At 47.2% G+C, this 22,500-nt stretch overlaps 2 protein-coding genes across 2 annotated transcripts in view; one reads left to right on the top strand and one right to left on the bottom strand.

Moving 5' to 3' along the window:
• Window positions 1–22,500, top strand: part of cacna2d4a (calcium channel, voltage-dependent, alpha 2/delta subunit 4a) — a 199,640-nt gene that overhangs the window by 75,374 nt on the left and 101,766 nt on the right. The gene's annotated exons all lie outside the window — the stretch shown is intronic.
• LOC118936449 (leucine-rich repeat and transmembrane domain-containing protein 2-like) overlaps window positions 1–22,500 on the bottom strand; it is a 62,092-nt gene continuing 39,592 nt past the window's right edge. Inside the window, exons 3-4 of the mRNA XM_036956546.1 lie at window positions 5,394–6,062; window positions 1–1,993 (exon numbers count right to left, since the gene is read on the bottom strand). Coding sequence (XP_036812441.1) covers window positions 1,512–1,993; window positions 5,394–6,062 — 1,151 coding nt within the window. The 3' untranslated portion in view covers window positions 1–1,511. The remainder of the gene's footprint in view (window positions 1,994–5,393; window positions 6,063–22,500) is intronic.

Raw genomic sequence — 22,500 nt, 5'->3', positions numbered from 1 at the left:
CATCCCATTTCATCCCATTTCATCCCATTACATCCCCCATTACATCCCATTACATCCCATACATCCCATTACATCCCATACATCCCATTACATCCCATTTGATCCCATTTGATCTGTCTCTAGTTCTCTTTCATCGGCATCAGCCTGTTTATCTACCATCATATACAGATGTGTTGTCAAGACACGCCTCCCAAGCTACTATGGAATCCTGGGTAGTGATCCAGGGTCTCATTCCCCATCACAGAGAACTGTGGTACTGTACTGTACTGTACGTGGGTTATGACCCATTTAACAACTGGATTCAGTTAGTTTTTTATTACCAACATCGCTAGCAAGACGGTATACCTGAAGGGTTTTTGTCGGAGCAAATCTAACCAGCTCTAAAACGTTACAGGATATCAGGTTATCACCCAAACAAAACCAGCACCACCAAATGAAAAACCGATACGGGACCAAATGAATGTTTATCAAAACCCAGGAGTTGGGTCACTGCATGTAATAGAGGCTATATTAAATCACCTAAACCAGAGAGCAGTATAGAATAATATACGCTTTGTTTGTCCAGCCAATTCAGGGGTGAGGGGGAAGATCCTGCTCGTTAGTAGGAGAGGTTGATGTCCCATCCATAGAGATTACACAGACAGGGAAGAGAGGAGAGAAGTCCCCACAGCGTGGGTGTACTCCTCTTGAAGGTGGGAACAGAGGGATGAAAGGGAGGATGAGGGGAGGAGGGGAGAGGAAAAGTCCCCACAACGGTTGTGTACTCTTACAGCAGGTGGGAACACAGAGGGAGGGATGAAAGGGAGGGAGGGATGAAAGACAATAGCAGCATCTTTTAATCCCTTATTTTTTAATATCCCTCTGAGCGTCTGGCCAACCCTCCATCTCAGAGAACAACAGGAGGGAGAGGACAGAGAGAATCAGGCCATCCCTCCATCTCAGAGAACAACAGGAGGGAGAGGACAGAGAGAATCAGGCCATCCCTCCATCTCAGAGAACAACAGGAGGGAGAGGACAGAGAGAATCAGGCCATCCCTCCATCTCAGAGAACAACAGGAGGGAGAGGACAGAGAGAATCAGGCCATCCCTCCATCTCAGAGAACAACAGGAGGGAGAGGACAGAGAGAATCAGGCCATCCCTCCACCATGTCCTGCCAAACCAGACCATGTCAAATCAGACCAGTCCAGACCAAGCCAAACCAGACCCAGTTCTTGTTTCTGCAGGGCTGTGGGGTTTGTGGGCTGAGGGATAGAGAAGGGTCATTGAAGTTTCAGAGTTTGTTGATCACCCTATCAGGCGGTTGTCTAGTGGTCTGACTCATACATATCTATCTCATCTCAGAATGAGAACAGGGTTCAGAATGGAGGAGAGGACCCATTGTGATTGTCGTTTGGTGGAGATAGAGAAGACAGTAGCAGGAGCTGGTTGGTTTCAGGGGGAGAGGAGGCGGAGGGAGAGGAGTAATAGAGCCCTTTCAACCTTGACCCCTGATCTCTAACCCCTGACCCCTCTATGCCACAGAGGAGATCTGCTTGTCCTCAGGGTCTGCGTCACCCTCCCCGTCTCCCATCAGCGGCTGCCTCTTCTTCAGCTCTCGTTGATACTTGGCCATGAGCGAGGCATAGATACATCCGTAGGCCGCCGCCCCCACCATCATGATACACACGATGCCACACACAACCCCGGCTATCACCACCGTCCCGATGGCCCTCCGCACGCTCACCGGCTGGTAGCGCCGCCGCACACAGTCCGGGACGGGCACCAGGTCGCCCGCAGCGGGGACTTCAGATTCGGATGTGGGGGCTCCGGGGCCGGTAGTTCGGCCGCAGGGCGGGGATGAACCTTCTTTTCCTCCGCTCCGCGGCCCCCCTCCTCCCCTGTTCTCGTCATCCAGTTGGAGGCAGTAGTTGAACATCTCCACTGGAACACCACGGATGTCCCGCCCTCGCAGGTCCTTAGGGAGGGTACACTCCACCCCATCTACCTTACCACCTGGAGGGAGAGAGAGAGGGGAGCAGGGGGAGGGATAGGACAGAGAGGGGGGGAGAGAGAGAGGGGGGGAGAGGGGAGCAGGGGGGAGGGATAGGACAGAGAGGGGGGGACAGGACAGAGAGGGGAGAGAGAGAGAGAGAGAATAAAATGTTATTCACAGTAAAAGCATCAGATGGTATTTAGAGAGATAGACAGTGTGACACAGTGACAGAGAGAGACCGAGTGACAAAGCGAGACATTGAGACAGAATTACAGAGAGCGTGAGAGAGAGAGAATTATCACCACCACATCAGTCATTATCCTCCTGGTAAGTAAACAAGTCTGCAGTTTCATCAGAATGAATACAAATAAACAGCAACTGGCAGCCATTGTGGTGCCATGGGGGTTGTATGGTGGAACCAAGGGAAGGTCACAGCTAGCATGCAACAATTCCACTCCACTCTACAGTGACTGCTCTCTGTCTGACTGACACTCAGGGTCTGCTGGCTGTATAACTGTCTGACAGGATTGGTGAAGCCCTCTAACATGTCAGTCTTTCCATGTTGAATCGGAGATGGATGGATAATTGATGAGATGAGATCATAGCTACAGCAAGTGTCTGAACCAGGGTGTGGACGTGCCTCAGGGGAAGATCTAGCTATGTGTGTGAGGGGGTGTGTGTGTCAGTCAACATAAGGATTAGGTGACTCATTTGTTGTCCCTATGGGAGGGAGGGAGGGAGGGAGGGAAGGAGGGAGGGAGGGAGGGAGGGAGGGAGGGAGGGAGGGAGGGAGGGAGGGAGGGAGGGAGGGAGGGAGGGAGAAAGAGAGAGAGAGAGGGAGGGAGAAAGAGAGAGAGAGAGGGAGGGAAAAAGAGAGAGAGGGAGAAAGAGGGAGGGAGGGAGGGAGAAAGAGGGAGGGAGGGAGGGAGAAAGAGAGGGAGGGAGGGAGGGAGGGAGGGAGGGAGGGAGGGAGGGAGGGAGGGAGGGAGAGAGAGAGGGAGAAAGAGAGACAGAGAGAGAGAGAGGGAGGGAGAGCGAGAGAGAGAGAGAGAGGGAGGATGTGTGATATCTGCTGCGTTTCTCTCAACATGTTTCAGGGATAAACGTCTTGCAACGGAACCATTTTATTTACAAACAAACACGCCCCCTTGGCCCCAGCTACTCCTTCCAAAGCCCACTCATACTGTGGTTGAAACAGGGGACTTGGCCCCAGCTACTCCTTCCAAAGCCCACTCATACTGTGGTTGAAACAGGGGACTTGGCCCCAGCTACTCCTTCCAAAGCCCACTCATACTGTGGTTGAAACAGGGGACGTGGCCCCAGCTACTCCTTCCAAAGCCCACTCATACTGTGGTTGAAACAGGGGACTTGGCCCCAGCTACTCCTTCCAAAGCCCACTCATATTGTGGTTGAAACAGGGGATGTGGCCCCAACTACTCCTTCCAAAGCCCACTCATACTGTGGTTGAAACAGGGGACTTGGCCCCAGCTACTCCTTCCAAAGCCCACTCATACTGTGGTTGAAACAGGGGACTTGGCCCCAGCTACTCCTTCCAAAGCCCACTCGTACTGTGGGTGAAACAGGGGACTTGGCCCCAGCTACTCCTTCCAAAGGAAGGGTATTAACAGAAGCTCCAGGAATAGAGGGGATTCAGTGGGGAGAAGAGCCCCAGTCTGAGAGGCCTGTCTCTGGGTAGATGCTCTCCCTCTCCTCTCCTGGATGTGGGGGCAGATGGGTAGTAGCTGGATATCAGGAACATGAGTGAAAACATCGACCTGCCTGCTCTCTCACTTCGTCACCTCAAACGCACACACACACACACACACACACACACACACACATACATATGGACCTGCCTGCTCTCTCACTTCGTCACCTCAAACACACACACACACACACACGTATGGACCTGCCTGCGCTCTCTCTCCGTCATTTTAAATGGCCTCATAAATACTAAAGAGGGATGGCCCGGTCCATCTGACAGTTTACTACTGGACGTGTCAGCTTTATTTTTCAACCATTTAGTTTATCTAGTTGCCGATTTATGGTATTCCCTTGTAAGAGTGTAGAGTAAATTGTCTCCCCGGGCGAGAAGCCGAGAAGTCTCAGAGCTGGTAGGTTTTCGCTGTCCGAGACGGGGATGTAACGATCGCTCAGGACATGGTTGTATTCTACAGAGAAAGGGCATTAGGAAATCATGAGGACTAAAAGCTACGGCTGGCTGTTAGGAACTGTCCTATCTGTTCCTCTCTGTTAGGACGGTTCCTCTCTGTTAGGACGGTTCTTCTCTGTTAGGACGGTTCCTCTCTGTTAGGACGGTTCCTCTCTGTTAGGACGGTTCCTCTCTGTTAGGACGGTTCCTCTCTCTTAGGACGGTTCCTGTCTGTTAGGACGGTACCTCTCTGTTAGGACGGTTCCTGTCTGTTAGGACGGTTTCTGTCTGTTAGGACGGTTCCTGTCTGTTAGGACGGTTCCTCTCTGTTAGGACGGTTCCTCTCTGTTAGGACGGTTCCTCTCTGTTAGGACGGTTCCTGTCTGTTAGGACGGTTCCTGTCTGTTAGGACGGTACCTGACTGTTTCAATGCCACAACAGAAGGAGATCACTAATTTTAAATTAGATTAAACTTTATTGTCATTAAACAAGTACAACAAAATGCACTTAGCATCTGACCAGAAGTGCAAATAAAAGAGTACAAAAAATGTACAAGTGAAACAAGTACATACAATGTGTGTTATTAAGTGAGATGTATAATGTATTATTAAATGAGATGTGCAATGAAGGCAAACGGCAAGTACAAGGAAGCATGCAACTGAAATGCAGGGCTAGCAGCAATGAGGTGCCCGAGGTAGACATGTACATGTAACTTCAAGAGAGGAGTTTCCCTGACATTGCCATAGGCCTGCAAAATCTGTGACTCTCGTCTTAATCTACCCCACCAAACCAACTCCCAACTGGGGTAGAGTATATATAAATACACAGGTGGGTTCCCAAAGGACTGCTTAGCAGTCAGTAGTTAGTAGAGTGTAGAAGAGTAGACTTGAGTACAGTAAAGTAAAGACTGTATCATTTACAGGAAGTAATTCTAAACATACAGGAAACCCATCCACCCTCTCACCCTCCGTCCTTCCCAAACCCTGACCCAAAACCAACCCTTCAGCCGCTCACCCTCCCTCCCTCCCTCCGTCCTTCCCAAACCCTGACCCAAAACCAACCCTCCGTCCTTCCCAAACCCTGACCCAAAACCAACCCTTCACCCTCCCTCCCTCCCTCCCTCCGTCCTTCCCAAACCCTGACCCAAAACCAACCCTCCGTCCTTCCTAAACCCTGACCCAAAACCAACCCTCAGTCCTTCCCTGACCCAAAACCAACCCTCCGTCCTTCCCAAACCCTGACCCAAAACCAACCCTTCAGCTGCTCACCTCTGTACAGCAGCCACTCCATCCAGTGCTTGAAGTCCCTCAGGTTGCAGTCACACTCCCAGGGGTTAGCCCCTAGCTGAAGAGACTGGAGGTTAGCCAGGGGCTCGAAGGCTGCTCTCTCCAGGGCATGGAGCCTGTTCCCGGCCACGGAGAGCCACGTCAGCCCCTGCAGCTCATCCAGCAGACCCAGGGGGATATCAGACAGCCCGTTGAGGGAGACATCTAGCTTCCTCAGCCCCACCAGCCCCTGGAAGAGATCCCTATCCAAGGCCCTAAGACTGTTGTTGTGGAGGGTCAGATCTGATAGATTCCCCAGGTCCTTGAAGAGCGCTGGGGGAAGATTATCCAGGTAGTTGTTGGAGAGATCCAGTCGCTCCAGGGAGGTGAGGTTAGCGAAGGACCCTGGACCCAGGGAGGAGAGGTGGTTGTTGGAGAGATCCAGTCGCTCCAGGGAGGTGAGGTTAGCGAAGGACCCTGGACCCAGGGAGGAGAGGTGGTTGTTGGGCAGCAGGAGGGTGCGGGCGGAGACGGGGAGATGGGTGAGGGCGGGCATGGAGAGCAGGCCGCGCCCGCTGCAGTCTACGTCGGTGGCGTTGCAGAAGCAGGTCGGAGGACAGGCGGTGGTTAGATCCACCAGGGAAGACAGGACACACAGGAGACACAGCAGAACTGGAGACAGACGGAGAGAGAAAGGGTCAGAGGTCAATAAGGCAGAAACCAATCTCCCTGTGAAATCATTGTACATTGCAGAGCGCAACTGAAGAGAGAGAGGGACAGGGACAAAGATACAGGGTCAGAGAGAGAGACCCACATGACCAAAAAGATACAGGGTCAGAGAGAGAGAGACCCACATGACCAAAAGATAAGGGTCAGAGAGAGAGACCCACATGACCAAAAGATACAGGGTCAGAGAGAGAGACCCACATGACCAAAACGATACAGGGTCAGAGAGAGAGACCCACATGACCAAAAGATAAGGGTTAGAGAGAGAGACCCACATGACCAAATAGCAATGTCTCTATATGAATGAAATACAGTGTTTTCATTCCCCATCAACTGAAGCTAAAAAAATATCCTTATTCTTTGGTTAGAATAGATGGTTGGGCTGAACCCTTAGGTATTTGTTTTGGTTGTTGGCTGGCCTAGTGAGACCGAAAGGACAGGGCTAGAGAAGGACAACACATATGGGGGGGGGGGGGGGGGGGTCATCCTGAGTCTAAACATCACCATCAAACAAAATGATACCACATAACAGACAACCCAGAGTGAATCACTATCAAGTTCGAAAAGATAATCAGTCTTTGGTTAGATAGATGGTTGGGCTGAACCCTTAGCATCTACTGTTTGGTTAGAATAGATGGTTGGGCTGAACCCTTAGTATCTACTGTTTGGTTAGGATAGATGGTTGGGCTGAACCCTTAGCATCTACTGCTTGGTTAGAATAGATGGTTGGGCTGAACCCTTAGCATCTACTGTTTGGTTAGGATAGATGGTTGGGCTGAACCCTTAGCATCTACTTTTTGGTTAGAACAATGGTTGAGCTGAACCCTTAGCATCTACTGTTTGGTTAGAATAGATGGTTGGGCTGAACCCTAAGCATCTACTGTTTGGTTAGAATAGATGGTTGGGCTGAACCCTAAGCATCTACTTTTTGGCTAGTATAGATGGTTGGGCTGAACCCTTAGCATCTACTGGTTGTTTGTTGTCTGATTGAGAGGACATTAGCTAAGTGTCTGTTTGATTGTTGTCTGGCTGAGGACATTAGCTAAGTGTCTGGTTGGTTGTTGTCTGACATAGAGGACATTAGCTAAGTGTCTGGTTGTTGTCTGACTGAGAGGACATTAGCTAAGTGTATGGTTGTTGTCTGACTGAGAGAGAACATTAGCTAAGTGTCTGGTTGTTGTCTGACTGAGAGTGGACATTAGCTAAGTGTCTGGTTGTTGTCTGACTGAGAGAGGACATTAGCTAAGTGTCGGTTTGTTGTCTGACTGAGAGAGGACATTAGCTAAGTGTCTGGTTGTTGTCTGACTGAGAGGACATTAGTTAAGTGTCTGTTTGTTGTCTGACCGAGAGAGTTCATTAGCTAAGTGTCTGTTTGTTGTCTGACTGAGAGGACATTAGCTAAGTGTTTGGTTGTTGTCTGACAGAGAGGACATTAGCTAAGTGTCTGGTTGTTGTCTGACTGAGAGGACATTAGCTAAGTGTCTGGTTGTTGTCTGACAGAGATGACATTAGCTAAGTGTCTGGTTGTTATCTGACAGAGAGGACATTAGCTAAGTGTCTGGTTGTTGTCTGACTGAGAGGACATTAGCTAAGTGTCTGTTTGTTGTCTGACTGAGAGAGGACATTAGCTAAGTGTATGGTTGTTGTCTGACAGAGAGGACATTAGCTAAGTGTCTGGTTGTTATCTGACAGAGAGGACATTAGCTAAGTGTCTGTTTGTTGTCTGACTGAGAGAGGACATTAGCTAAGTGTATGGTTGTTGTCTGACAGAGAGGACATTAGCTAAGTGTCTGGTTGTTATCTGACAGAGAGGACATTAGCTAAGTGTATGGTTGTTGTCTGACAGAGAGGACATTAGCTAAGTGTCTGGTTGTTGTCTGACTGAGAGAGGACATTAGCTAAGTGTATGGATGTTGTCTGACAGAGAGGACATTAGCTAAGTGTATGGATGTTGTCTGACAGAGAGGACATTAGCTAAGTGTATGGATGTTGTCTGACAGAGAGGACATTAGCTAAGTGTCTGGTTGGATGTTGATAGCTTCCAGAGAGTCATTATATCCAGTCACAGTGTGGGAGAGGGGAGGTGTCAATCAGTGAGTGAGTGAGTGAGTGAGTGAGTGAGTGAGTGAGTGAGTGAGTGAGTGAGTGAGTGAGTGAGTGAGTGAGTGAGTGAGTGAGTGAGTGAGTGAGTGAGTGAGTGAGTGAGTGAGTGAGTGAGTGAGTGAGTGAGTGAGTGAGTGAGTGAGTGAGTGAGTGAGTGAGTGAGTGAGTGAGTGAGTGAGTGAGTGAGTGAGTGAGTGAGTGAGTGAGTGAGTGAGTGAGTGAGTGAGTGAGTGAGTGAGTGAGTGAGTGAGTGAGTGAGTGAGTGAGTGAGTGAGTGAGTGAGTGAGTGAGTGAGTGAGTGAGTGAGTGAGTGAGTGAGTGAGTGAGTGAGTGAGTGAGTGAGTGAGTGAGTGAGTGAGTGAGTGAGTGAGTGAGTGAGTGAGTGAGTGAGTGAGTGAGTGAGTGAGTGAGTGAGTGAGTGAGTGAGTGAGTGAGTGAGTGAGTGAGTGAGTGAGTGAGTGAGTGAGTGAGTGAGTGAGTGAGTGAGTGAGTGAGTGAGTGAGTGAGTGAGTGAGTGAGTGAGTGAGTGAGTGAGTGAGTGAGTGAGTGAGTGAGTGAGTGAGTGAGTGAGTGAGTGAGTGAGTGAGTGAGTGAGTGAGTGAGTGAGTGAGTGAGTGAGTGAGTGAGTGAGTGAGTGAGTGAGTGAGTGAGTGAGTGAGTGAGTGAGTGAGTGAGTGAGTGAGTGAGTGAGTGAGTGTGTGTGTGTGTGTGTGTGTGTGTGTGTGTGTGTGTGTGTGTGTGTGTCTGGGGATCCCTAGCCAATAGCCTGTCATGTGTTATTAATGAGAGAGAGAGGACGAAAGGCAGCCAATGTCAGCGGTCTGTCAGGGTCATGCACAACCTTTGGCTCTCTGACAGTAGCCTTGGACAGACTGCATTCAGGACGCTGTCTGAAGGGCGTTCTCATGTGGCAGTTGATAGGGCAGAGCCTAGAGGTGGAATAGGCAGTAGTGTGGCCGTGCTGTACACACTCAGAGGCAGACTCACACCTGATAGGATAGGACTATCGATGAGACTGTAGATTCCTTCAGTCTCTCTCTCTCCATCTCTCTCTCACTCACTCACTCACACACTCAGAGGCAGACTCACACCTGATAGGATAGGACTATCGATGAGACTGTAGATTCCTTCAGTCTCTCTCTCTCTCTACTCTCTCTCACTCACTCACACACTCAGAGGCAGACTCACACCTGATAGGATAGGACTATCGATGAGACTGTAGATTCCTTCAGTCTCTCTCTCTCCATCTCTCTCTCTCTCTCTCTCTCACTCACACACTCAGAGGCAGACTCACACCTGATAGGATAGGACTATCGATGAGACTGTAGATTCCTTCAGTCTCTCTCTCTCTCTCTCTCTCAATTCAATTCAATTCAATTCAAGGGCTTTATTGGCATGGGAAACATGTGTTAACATTGCCAAAGCAAGTGAGGTAGACAACATACAAAGTGAAAATATAAAGTGAAAAACAACAAAAATTAACAGTAAACATTACACATACAGAGGTTTCAAAACAGTAAAGACATTACAAATGTCATATTATATATATATATACAGTGTTTTAACAATGTACAAATGGTTAAAGGACACAAGATAAAATAAATAAGCATAAATATGGGTTGTATTTACAATGGTGTGTGTTCTTCACTGGTTGCCCTTTTCTCGTGGCAACAGGTCACAAATCTTGCTGCTGTGATGGCACACTGTGGAATTTCACCCAGTAGATATGGGAGTTTTTCAAATTTGGATTTGTTTTCGAATTCTTTGTGGATCTGTGTAATCTGAGGGAAATATGTCTCTCTAATATGGTCATACATTGGGCAGGAGGTTAGGAAGTGCAGCTCAGTTTCCACCTCATTTTGTGGGCAGTGAGCACATAGCCTGTCTTCTCTTGAGAGCCATGTCTGCCTACGGCGGCCTTTCTCAATAGCAAGGCTATGCTCACTGAGTCTGTACATAGTCAAAGCTTTCCTTAATTTTGGGTCAGTCACAGTGGTCAGGTATTCTGCCGCTGTGTACTCTCTGTTTAGGGCCAAATAGCATTCTAGTTTGCTCTGTTTTTTTGTTAATTCTTTCCAATGTGTCAAGTAATTATCTTTTTGTTTTCTCATGATTTGGTTGGGTCTAATTGTGCTGTTGTCCTGGGGCTCTGTAGGGTGTGTTTGTGTTTGTGAACAGAGCCCCAGGACCAGCTTGCTTAGGGGACTCTTCTCCAGGTTCATCTCTCTGTAGGTGATGGCTTTGTTATGGAAGGTTTGTGAATCACTTCCTTTTAGGTGGTTGTAGAATTTAACGGCTCTTTTCTGGATTTTGATAATTAGTGGGTATCGGCCTAATTCTGCTCTGCATGCATTATTTGGTGTTCTACGTTGTACACGGAGGATATTTTTGCAGAATTCTGCGTGCAGAGTCTCAATTTGGTGTTTGTCCCATTTTGTGAAGTCTTGGTTGGTGAGCGGACCCCAGACCTCACAACCATAAAGGGCAATGGGCTCTATGACTGATTCAAGTATTTTTAGCCAAATCCTAATTGGTATGTTGAAATTTATGTTTCTTTTGATGGCATAGAATGCCCTTCTTGCCTTGTCTCTCAGATCGTTCACAGCTTTGTGGAAGTTACCTGTGGCGCTGATGTTTAGGCCAAGGTATGTATAGTTTTTTGTGTGCTCTAGGGCAACAGTGTCTAGATTGAATTTGTATTTGTGGTCCTGGTGACTGGACCTTTTTTGGAACACCATTATTTTGGTCTTACTGAGATTTACTGTCAGGGCCCAGGTCTGACAGAATCTGTGCATAAGATCTAGGTGCTGCTGTAGGCCCTCCTTGGTTGGTGACAGAAGCACCAGATCATCGGCAAACAGCAGACATTTGACTTCGGATTCTAGCAGGGGGAGGCCGGGTGCTGCAGACTTTTCTAGTGCCCGCGCCAATTCGTTGATATATATGTTGAAGAGGGTGGGGCTTAAACTGCATCCCTGTCTAACCCCACGACCCTGTGTGAAGAAATGTGTGTGTTTTTTGCCAATTTTAACCGCACACTTGTTGTTTGTGTACATGGATTTTATAATGTCGTATGTTTTACCCCCAACACCACTTTCCATCAGTTTGTATAGCAGACCCTCATGCCAGATTGAGTCGAAGGCTTTTTTGAAATCAACAAAGCATGAGAAGACTTTGCCTTTGTTTTGGTTTGTTTGGTTGTCAATTAGGGTGTGCAGGGTGAATACATGGTCTGTTGTACGGTAATTTGGTAAAAAGCCAATTTGACATTTGCTCAGTACATTGTTTTCATTGAGGAAATGTACGAGTCTGCTGTTAATAATAATGCAGAGGATTTTCCCAAGGTTACTGTTGACACATATTCCACGGTAGTTATTGGGGTCAAATTTGTCTCCACTTTTGTGGATTGGGGTGATCAGTCCTTGGTTCCAAATATTGGGGAAGATGCCAGAGCTAAGTATGATGTTAAAGAGTTTTAGTATAGCCAATTGGAATTTGTTGTCTGTATATTTGATCATTTCATTGAGGATACCATCAACACCACAGGCCTTTTTGGGTTGGAGGGTTTTTATTTTGTCCTGTAACTCATTCAATGTAATTGGATAATCCAGTGGGTTCTGGTAGTCTTTAATAGATGATTCTAAGATCTGTATTTGATCATGTATATGTTTTTGCTCTTTATTCTTTGTTATAGAGCCAAAAAGATTGGAGAAGTGGTTTACCCATACATCTCCATTTTGGATAGATAATTCTTCTTGTTGTTGTTTGTTTAGTGTTTTCCAATTTTCCCAGAAGTGGTTAGAGTCTATGGATTCTTCAATTGCATTGAGCTGATTTCTGACATGCTGTTCCTTCTTTTTCCGTAGTGTATTTCTGTATTGTTTTAGTGATTCACCATAGTGAAGGCGTAGACTCAGGTTTTCCGGGTCTCTATGTTTTTGGTTGGACAGGTTTCTCAATTTCTTTCTTAGATTTTTGCATTCTTCATCAAACCATTTGTCATTATTGTTAATTTTCTTCGGTTTTCTATTTGAGATTTTTAGATTTGATAGGGAAGCTGAGAGGTCAAATATACTGTTAAGATTTTCTACTGCCAAGTTTACACCTTCACTATTACAGCGGAACGTTTTACCCAGGAAATTGTCTAAAAGGGATTGAATTTGTTGTTGCCTAATTGTTTTTAGGTAGGTTTCCAAACTGCATTCCTTCCATCTATAGCATTTCTTAATGTTACTCAGTTCCTTTGGCTTTGATGCCTCATGATTGAGTATTGCTCTGTTTAAGTAGACTGTGATTTTGCTGTGGTCTGATAGGGGTGTCAGTGGGCTGACTGTGAACGCTCTGAGAGACTCTGGGTTGAGGTCGGTGATAAAGTAGTCTACAGTACTACTGCCAAGAGATGAGCTATAGGTGTACCTACCATAGGAGTCCCCTCGAAGCCTACCGTTGACTATGTACATACCCAGCGTGCGACAGAGCTGCAGGAGTTGTGACCCGTTTTTGTTGGTTATGTTGTCATAGTTGTGCCTAGGGGGGCATATGTGGGAGGGAATGCTGTCACCTCCAGGCAGGTGTTTGTCCCCCTGTGTGCTTAGGGTGTCAGGTTCTTGTCCGGTTCTGGCATTTAGGTCGCCACAGACTAGTACATGTCCCTGGGCCTGGAAATGATTGATTTCCCCCTCCAGGATGGAGAAGCTGTCTTCATTAAAATATGGGGATTCTAGTGGGGGGATATAGGTAGCACACAGGAGGACATTTTTCTCTGTTAGGATAATTTCCTTTTGAATTTCTAGCCAAATGTAAAATGTTCCTGTTTTGATTAATTTAATGGAGTGAGTTAGGTCTGCTCTATACCAAATTAGCATACCCCCTGAGTCCCTTCCCTGTTTCACACCTGGTAGTTTGGTGGATGGGACTACCAGCTCTCTGTAACCTAGAGGGCAACCAGTGGGTCCGTCTCCTCTATACCAGGTTTCTTGCAGGATGACAATGTCTGTATTACCGATTTCTTTGGTGAAGTCCGGGTTTCTGCTCTTTAGGCCAAAGGCAGATGACCTCAGGCCTTGGATATTCCATGATAATATAGTGAAGGCTTTTTGTTCCATAGAGTGTCCAATGTTGTTGGTCGTGGTTTGGCCTCAGGCCAGTAAGTGTGAGCAGAGCCTGCTGAGCATCTGGTACATGCCATTGGCTTCGGCGAGTGTGAGAGTGGGGGTTGGGACTGTTTGCCCGCTCACTACCTGGGCGTATGTGTGGCTTCCATGTTGAGGCCCTCTTTGCGGGGGTGGGGTGCATGGGGTGGGCAGGAGTGGCATAGGTCTGACCTGGGTGGGCCTAAATGGGGTGTGGGCATGGTTGACGTGGGGGGGTGTTGATTGGTTGGGGTGGGGGTGTGGATGTGTCTGGGTGTACTGTGGTCTGGATGTAATTCCTCTTGGCGTGGGTCCTCTATGTGTAGGTCCAGGGGGGGGTCCTGCAGATCTGGGAGGGTGTCTCGCTGGTCTGGATGGGGTGTCTATTGATCTGTTGCTCCTGTGTGAAGTGTTGGGGATACGTTTGAGAGCGATGTCCTTTAGAGTTCGGGCAAAGGTGGGCACTGCTGCCTTGTAGAGGTGGACCTGGTCATAGAGGCTGTTCAAGTCCAGGGTGGAGTGGTGGGCCAGGAAAACGTTTGGTTTTGAGGCACAGTCACGGGAAATACTTGCATTTACCCGCTGTATTGTGGCAGGGTGGAAGTCTTTTCGTGGTAGCAGGGTGGAGATAACCACTTGTGCGTTGGGGAAAGTAGAAGAAGCCTTTTCAATCACTCTCTTCAGTGCTGTGGCCACTCTTTCCTGCAGTGCTCTCAGGTCGTTTGTGCCTGTGTGTATTATTATGTGGCTGGGTGAGCCTAGTTTGGCCTCAGACAGAAGGTCGAGGGCACGCTGGGTGTTTGGACACCAGAGTTTAGACACACTGTGTTTGGGAAAAAGTTTTTTTTCTTCTATATATTTCCCATTTGAGTCCATAAGTAGTACAATCTGTGTCTTGTGTTTGTCCTCAGTGGGTGTGGGGGGGTTGTCAAAAGGGCTATCAGGGTGGCTGACAGGGGGGGTGCTCAGAGGGGGTGAGAGCCTCTGGGCTTGGGGTTCTTCATTTGTCTGTTCTGCTGTGATTTCGACTCTATGGTCAGGGTCTGGTGTGGACTGTTCTGCTGTGGTGTCGACTCTATGTTCAGGGTCTGGTGTGGACTGTTCTGCTGTGGTGTCGAGACTTTTGTTGGGTGCTGAAGTGGGCTGTTCTGCTGGCTTCTCTGTGGGGGTGGCCACCTCTCTAGTGGGTTGTTCTCTGTCACACGCCGTCCCCATCAACTTCTCCTCCATCCCCCTCAACCTCTCCTCCACCAGCAGTCTGATACTCTCCTCTAGTGCTCTGTTCTGCTCCTCTTTCTCCTGTTGTATTTGTCTCACCACTGTCCAAAGTGCAGATATGTCTCTGTCCACCTCCAGCTCTCCGGGTCTGGTTAAGGGGCTGTTGTTGTGCTGGACTGTTGTCTGGGTCTGCGCTGACTGAAGTGTAATCACCTGCTGTTCCAGCTCCACCTGTCTTACCTCCAGCTGGGTGAATTTGTCCTTCATTTCAATGAGGGAGTGGTAATCTGTGCTGGGAGGTTGACTCTCCACTGGGGGTTGCTCATCCGTGGGGTTACATAATGAAGAGGTCTGGTCTGACCCGCTCTGTGTGGGGGTATCATTATCAAGGCAGAGCTTCTCCTGCTGGGCTAATTCTTTGATTAGGTGAAAGTCCAGCTGAAACTGTTTGTGGTTATTCTGTACCATTACTGATCCGGATTTATAGATATTTATATTGCTTAACTCAGAGTCCTCGTTATCAAGTATTCTGAGTTTCCACCCCTCGTTAATCCCCCCTCTCGTAACAAAGGGGTAGTGTGCTAATATAGCACTGTGCCATGCCAGGGGATGGTTTGTGTGGAAGATGAGGTTGCTGATGTTCCCATTTTTGTAATAGTCAGCAAAAAGTGTCTCTTGATTTTCCATAAGGAGCTTCTTCTTGTGGTCTTTTCTTGCCTTATCATTCTTTACATGCAAAGGGTACTGTATTTTAATTACCTCTGAACAGCGGGAGGGAGCTTCTAAGGCCTCTCCATTTGGTTGGGGTAGACTGTGTGACTCTCCTGCCATTGTTGGGCTAATGGGCTTTGACACCTCTCACTTGACACGTCAGTGCTAGTTGAAGCTGTATCAAGCTTGGCAGAATTATGTTAGAATTCAGTCCTTATAAAGTAATGTTGTGTATTTTTCTTCTTGGCTTTTGGAAATAAAATATTGTTTCAGACTAAACATTACTCACTCAGTTCCAGGTTGGATGGTGTTTTCAGGTTTCTGTTGTTTTCCAGAGAATTTGCTGTATAGGGTAAAAAATCCTTGGTTGTTGTGAACTTTCCAGGTGATTCCGTAATTCCGTCCAAAATGAGGTTGTAGGTTTTAAGTTTTGATTTGAAGTAGGGGTTATGTTGAAGAGGGTAGAATCCAGTATGTGTTCCTGACAAAAAATCCAAGTTTATCTCTCTCTCTCTCTCTCTCTCTCTCTCACTCACACACTCAGAGGCAGACTCACACCTGATAGGATAGGACTATCGATGAGACTGTAGATTCCTTCAGTCTCTCTCTCTCCATCTCTCTCTCACTCACTCACTCACTCGCTCACTCACTCACTCACTCACTCCACTCACTCCACTCACTCCACTCACTCCACTCACTCCACTCACTCCACTCACTCACTCACTCACTCACTCACTCACTCACTCACTCACTCACTCACACTCTCGCTCTCTTACTCACTCACTCACTCACTCACTCACACTTTCGCTCTCTCGCTCTCTTACTCACTCACTTACAATTCAAGGGGTTTTATTGGCATGGGAAACATATGTTAACATTACCAAAGCAAGTTAAGTAGATAATATACAAAACTGAAATAAACAATAAAAATGAACAGTAACCATTACACTCACAGAATGTCCATAAGGATATATGAATGAGTGATGGTACAGAGCAGCATAGGCAAGATGCAGTAGATGGTATAGAGTACAGTATGTACATATGAGATGAGTAATGTAGGGTATGTAAACATTATATAAAGTGGCATTGTTTAAAGTGACTAGTGATACATTTATTACATCCATTTTTTATGATTAAAGTGGCTGGAGTTGAGTCAGTGTGTTGGCAGCAGCCACTCAATGTTAGTGGTGGCTGTTTAACAGTCTGATGGCCTTGAGATAGAAGCTGTTTTTCAGTCTCTCGGTCCCAGCTTTGATGCACCTGTACTGACCTCGCCTTCTGGATGATAGCGGGGTGAACAGGCAGCGGCTCGGGTGGTCGTTGTCCTTGATAATCTTTTTGGCCTTCCTGTGACATCGGGTGGTGTAGGTGTCCTGGGGGGCAGGTAGTTTGCCCCGGTGATGCGTTGTGCAGACCTCACTACCCTCTGGAGAGCCTTACGGTTGTGGGCGGTGCAGTTGCCATACCAGGTGGTGATACAGCCTGACAGGATGCTCTCAATTGTGCATCTGTAAAAGTTTGTGAGTGTTTTTGGTGACGAGCCAAATTTCTTCAGCCTCTTGATGTTGAAGAGGCGCTGTTGTGCCACATAAAAAAAACAAAATAATGCAAAGTTTCCTAGGAACGCGAAGCGAGGCTGCCATCTCTGTCGGCGCCGAATGTCCTCCTGTGTAATCTGAAGGAAATATGTGTCTCTACTATGGTCATACATTGGGCAGGAGGTTAGGAAGTGCATCTGTCTGTCTGTCTGTCTGTCTGTCTGTCTGTCTGTCTGTCTCTCTGTCTCTCTCTCTCTGTCTGTCTGTCTGTCTGTCTGTCTGTCTGTCTCTCTGTCTCTCTCTCTCTCATATATTAATTAATTAACGTCCCACTCCTCTGTCTAGTTATTGATCCCTACTTTCAGAGCAGGAGTGATGATGACAGGGCTACACCTCTTGGCCCTGAGAGGCTCTGACTCAAACCCTTAATCAGTCAGTGTCCCGAACCTGCTTCTGAGAAAAGCACTTTGCTTTATTTACATTGCTGTTTTACGAGAAGCAGCGTCTATATTTAAACACTTCCTGCGCAGAGCGAGATGACGGAGGTGACGGGTTTCTGAAGGACAACTCTACAGGGAGGGACCCAGAGAGAGCGCTAGAAGGACTGACGTGAACTACAGGGAGGGACCCAGAGAGAGCACTAGAAGGGGTGTACTACAGGGAGGGACCCAGAGAGAGCGCTAGAAGGACTGATGTGAACTACAGGGAGGGACCCAGAGAGAGCACTAGAAGGGGTGAACTACAGAGAGTTGGTATATACGGTATTACCGGAAGTGCACACAAGGGGCACTGTAAAAAAAATTAAACACAACAAAAAAAATTGTTCACAAATTATTGATGCACAAAAATATTTAAGCAACAGAGATCTTGATCCAGGAGGGGGTTGAATATCTCTGCTGTAACCAAGAAGTTTGATCTTGACATCTAGACACTTAGCACGTTAGCAAACCAAAATGCATCGCTGGAGCCCTGATCTGCATATCATTTATTTGACACATCTTAGATTTCTATAGTTATACTCAACTTATAGTTAGTTATAACCAGTGGCATTTCGAAATACCCCAGTATAAATATAAACAGTATATAAATGGTATATCGCCCAACCCATCTTCATCATCATCTTCAGCATCCTCTTCATCATCTTCATCCTCACCATCATATTCATCATCACCATCTTCGTCATCTTCTTCATCCTCACCATCATCTTCATCATCACCGTCCAGCATCATCACCATCGTCCCCATCATCTTCATCATCATCCCCATCATCATCACCTTCATCATCATCATCTTCATCATCATCACCATCACCATCATCATCCTCCTCATCACCAGCATCTTCATCCTCACCATCATCTTCATCCTCACCATCATCTTCATCATCCTCTTCATCATCATCTTCAGCATCATTTTCATCACCATGATAACCACCATTATAATCATCTTCACCATTTTCATTAGCATTGTCATTTTCATCATCTTCATCGTCTTCATCTTCATCATCATTTTCATCTAAACTAGGCTGTCTGGTAGATATTATCATCTTCATATTAACCAGCTGTTATCGTTCTTTATCTGATGTAATGTGAATGCAACCCTCTAACCCAGTCTGAGATCGAACACTGGGGCTTCCACAGGAAGTGAGATGTGTGTTTGACTGTGGAGAAACTGCCTTGCAGCTCTAAATTATTTGAGGGTAATGTTTTTTTTTTTAAGACTGAAGCAACTTCTGCCATTGTTTGCAGTGTTCAACTGTTAGCTAGTCTCCCCTGGCGAGGAGGAGAGGTATTTGTAATGATGCCGTAGACCATGGAGGTCTCGGAGACATGTTTTTCACTGGCTCTCCTCTGCTTGGGTTTTGATTCAATATTTATGAGATGTTAAGTCAAAAGATGGAAGCTTATTTTAACTCCTTAAACACTTTGTTTCAAAAAAGCACAGAACGCCGCGGAAGCTTCTTTAACTCAATTTGCATGACATTAAACTCTGAGAGAAGGATAACAACATCTGGATCCCTTTTATTGGGTCCAGCCACGGCCTGTTCACCCCACTACCATCTAGGAGGAGGAGACAGTGAGGTGCATCAAAGCTGGGACCGAGAGACTGAAAAACAGTTCCACTAGCCAGCCTCCCCCAGTACCCTGCCCTGAACTATAGTCACTGTTACTAGCCTCCCCCAGTACCCTGCCCTGAACCTTAGTCACTGTTACTAGCCTCCCCCCAGTACCCTGCCCTGAACCTTAGTCACTGTTACTAGCCTCCCCCCAGTACCCTGCCCTGAACTATAGTCATGTTACTAGCCTCCCCCCAGTACCCTGCCCTGAACCTTAGTCACTGTTACTAACCTCCCCCCAGTACCCTGCCCTGAACCTTAGTCACTGTAACTAGCCTCCCCCCAGTACCCTGCCCTGAACCTTAGTCACTGTTACTAACCTCCCCCCAGTACCCTGCCCTGAACTATAGTCACTGTTACTAGCCTCCCCCCAGTACCCTGCCCTGAACCTTAGTCACTGTTACTAGCCTCCCCCCAGTACCCTGCCCTGAACTATAGTCACTGTTACTAGCCTCCCCCCAGTACCCTGCCCTGAACCTTAGTCACTGTAACTAGCCTCCCCCCAGTACCCTGCCCTGAACTATAGTCACTGTTACTAGCCTCCCCCCAGTACCCTGCCCTGAACTATAGTCACTGTTACTAGCCTCCCCCCAGTACCCTGCCCTGAACTATAGTCACTGTCACTAGCCTCCCCCCAGTACCCTGCCCTGAACCTTAGTCACTGTTACTAGCCTCCCCCAGCAGGCTAAGGTTAAATCTAGACTTGGTTTAGGTTGGGGTAAACTCTAGCGACTATATGTTCTTTACCATTCGGCCATCAGATTTGCAACCAATTCTTCCTATAGGACACATCACTGCACTCTATACTCCTCTGTAAACTGGTCATCTGTGTATACCTGTCGCAACACCCACTGGTTGATGCTTATTTATAAAACCCTGTTAGACCTCACTCCCCCTTATCTGAGATATCTACTGCAGCCCTCATCCTCCACACACAACACCCGTTCTGCCAGTCACATTCTGTTAAAGGTCCCCAAAGCACACACATCCCTGGGTCAATCATCTTTTCAGTTCGCTGCAGCTAGCGACTGGAACGAGCTGCAACTAACACTCAAACTGGTCCGTTTTACCTCAATCTCTTCATTCAAAGACTGAATCATGGACACTCTTACTGACAGTTGTGGCTGTTTAGTGTGATGTATTGTTGTCTCTACCTTCTTACCCTTTGTGCTGTTGTCTGTGTCCAATCATGTTTGAACCATGTTTTGTTCTTCTACCATGTTGTTCTTCTACCATGTTGTGTTGCTACCCTGTTGCTGTCATGTTGTGTTGCTACCATGTTGTTGTCATGTTGTGTTGCTACCATGTTGTTGTCATGTGGTGTTGCTACCATGTTGTTGTCATGTTGTGTTGCTACCGTGTTGTTGTCATGTGGTGTTGCTACCATGTTGTTGTCATGTTGTGTTGCTACCGTGTTGTTGTCATGTGGTGTTGCTACCATGTTGTTGTCATGTGGTGTTGCTACCATGTTGTTGTCATGTGGTGTTGCTACCGTGTTGTTGTCATGTGGTGTTGCTGCCATGTTGTTGTCATGTGTTGCTGCCATGCTATGTTGTCATGTGTTGCTACCATGTTGTTGTCATGTTGTATTGCTACCATGTTGTTGTCATGTGTTGCTGCCATGTTGTTGTCATGTGTTGCTACCATGTTGTTGTCATGTGTTGCTGCCATGTTGTTGTCATGTTGTATTGCTACCATGTTGTTGTCATGTGTTGCTACCATGCTATGTTGTCATGTGTTGCTACCATGCTATGTTGTCATGTGTTGCTACCATGCTATGTTGTCATGTTGCTACCATGCTATGTTGTCATGTGTTGCTACCATGCTATGTTGTCATGTGTTGCTACCATGCTATGTTGTCATGTGTTGCTACCATGCTATGTTGTCATGTGTTGCTGCCATGTTGTTGTCATGTGTTGCTGCCATGCTATGTTGTCATGTGTTGCTGCCATGTTGTTGTCATGTGTTGCTACCATGCTATGTTGTCATGTGTTGCTGCCATGCTATGTTGTCATGTGTTGCTGCCATGTTGTTGTCATGTGTTGCTACCATGCTATGTTGTCATGTGTTGCTGCCATGTTGTTGTCATGTGTTGCTGCCATGTTGTTGTCATGTGTTGCTGCCATGCTATGTTGTCATGTGTTGCTGCCATGCTATGCTGTTGTCTTAGGTCTCTCTTTATGTAGTGTTGTGGTCTCTCTTGTCGTGATGTGTGTTCTGTCCTACATTAGTATTTGTAATCCCAGCCCCCGTCCCTGCAGGAGGCCTTTTGGTAGGCCGTCATTGTAAATGAGAATTTGTTCTTAACTGACTTGCCTAGTTATATTAAGGTTAAATGTTAACTCCAATGCTTCCTACAGTTGTGTGAAGTTGGCTGGATGTCCTTTGTGTGGTGAACCATTCTCGAAACACACGGGAAACTGTTGAGCGAGGAAAACCCAGCAGCGTTGCAGTTCTTGACAGAAACCGGTGCGCCTGGTACCTACTACTAGACCCTGTTCAAAGACACTTACATAATTTGTCTTGACCATTCACCCTCTGAATGGCACACACACACAATCCAGTTGTCTCAAGGCTTAAAAGTCCTTCTTTAACCGGTCTCCTCCCATTCAGCTACACTGATTGACATCAATAAGGGATCATAGATTTCCCCTGGATTCACCTGGTCAGTCTACGTCATGGAGAGAGAGAGCAGGTGTTCCTAATGTAGCAGTGTTGTTTAGACATCCTATGCCTCAGCTTGGTTTGGTTTGGCCCTCTAGTGTGAATTAGGCATGAGGGACATTGATACCGTAATAGAACACGTCAAAGGACGCCAGTTGTCCCTGATAGAGAGGCTGATCTCCTTTCTGTTACCTGAGCCTTCTGTAGCCGGACGATGGGTTCACACAGGGGAACCTATCCCAGCTCTTAATTAAAACATGAACACTTAGAGAAGGACCTCGGAGAGGTCAGAGCTTTCCATCCAGCACCCAGCTGGCATTTTTCCTGAGTGCTGTTGTCTGTCTCTCTCTATGTCTGTCTGTTTCTCTCTCTGTCTGTCTGTCTCTCTCTGTCTCTCTCTCTCTGTCTCTCTCTGTCTCTCTCTGTCTCTCTCTCTCTCTCTCTCTGTCTCTCTGTCTCTCTCTCTCTGTCTGTCTGTCTCTCTCTCTGTCTGTCTGTCTTTCTGTCTGTCTCTCTCTCTCTGTCCGTCCGTCCGTCCTTCCATTTATATATTATACAGCCCTGTTCTGTAGTGCTGATAACACACAGCCCTGTTCTGTAGTGCTGATAACACACAGCCCTGTTCTGTAGTGCTGATAACACACAGCCCTGTTTGTAGTGCTGATAACACACAGCCCTGTTCTGTAGTGCTGATAACACACAGCCCTGTTCTGTAGTGCTGATAACACACAGCCCTGTTCTGTAGTGCTGATAACACACAGCCCTGTTCTGTAGTGCTGATAACACACAGCCCTGTTCTGTAGTGCTGATAACACACAGCCCTGTTCTGTAGTGCTGATAACACACAGCCCTGTTTGTAGTGCTGATAACACACAGCCCTGTTCTGTAGTGCTGATAACACACAGC

This window comes from Oncorhynchus mykiss, chromosome 21 (assembly GCF_013265735.2).
Source record: "Oncorhynchus mykiss isolate Arlee chromosome 21, USDA_OmykA_1.1, whole genome shotgun sequence".
Lineage (NCBI taxonomy): Eukaryota > Metazoa > Chordata > Actinopteri > Salmoniformes > Salmonidae > Oncorhynchus > Oncorhynchus mykiss.
This window is presented reverse-complemented; position numbering and strand designations above follow the sequence as displayed.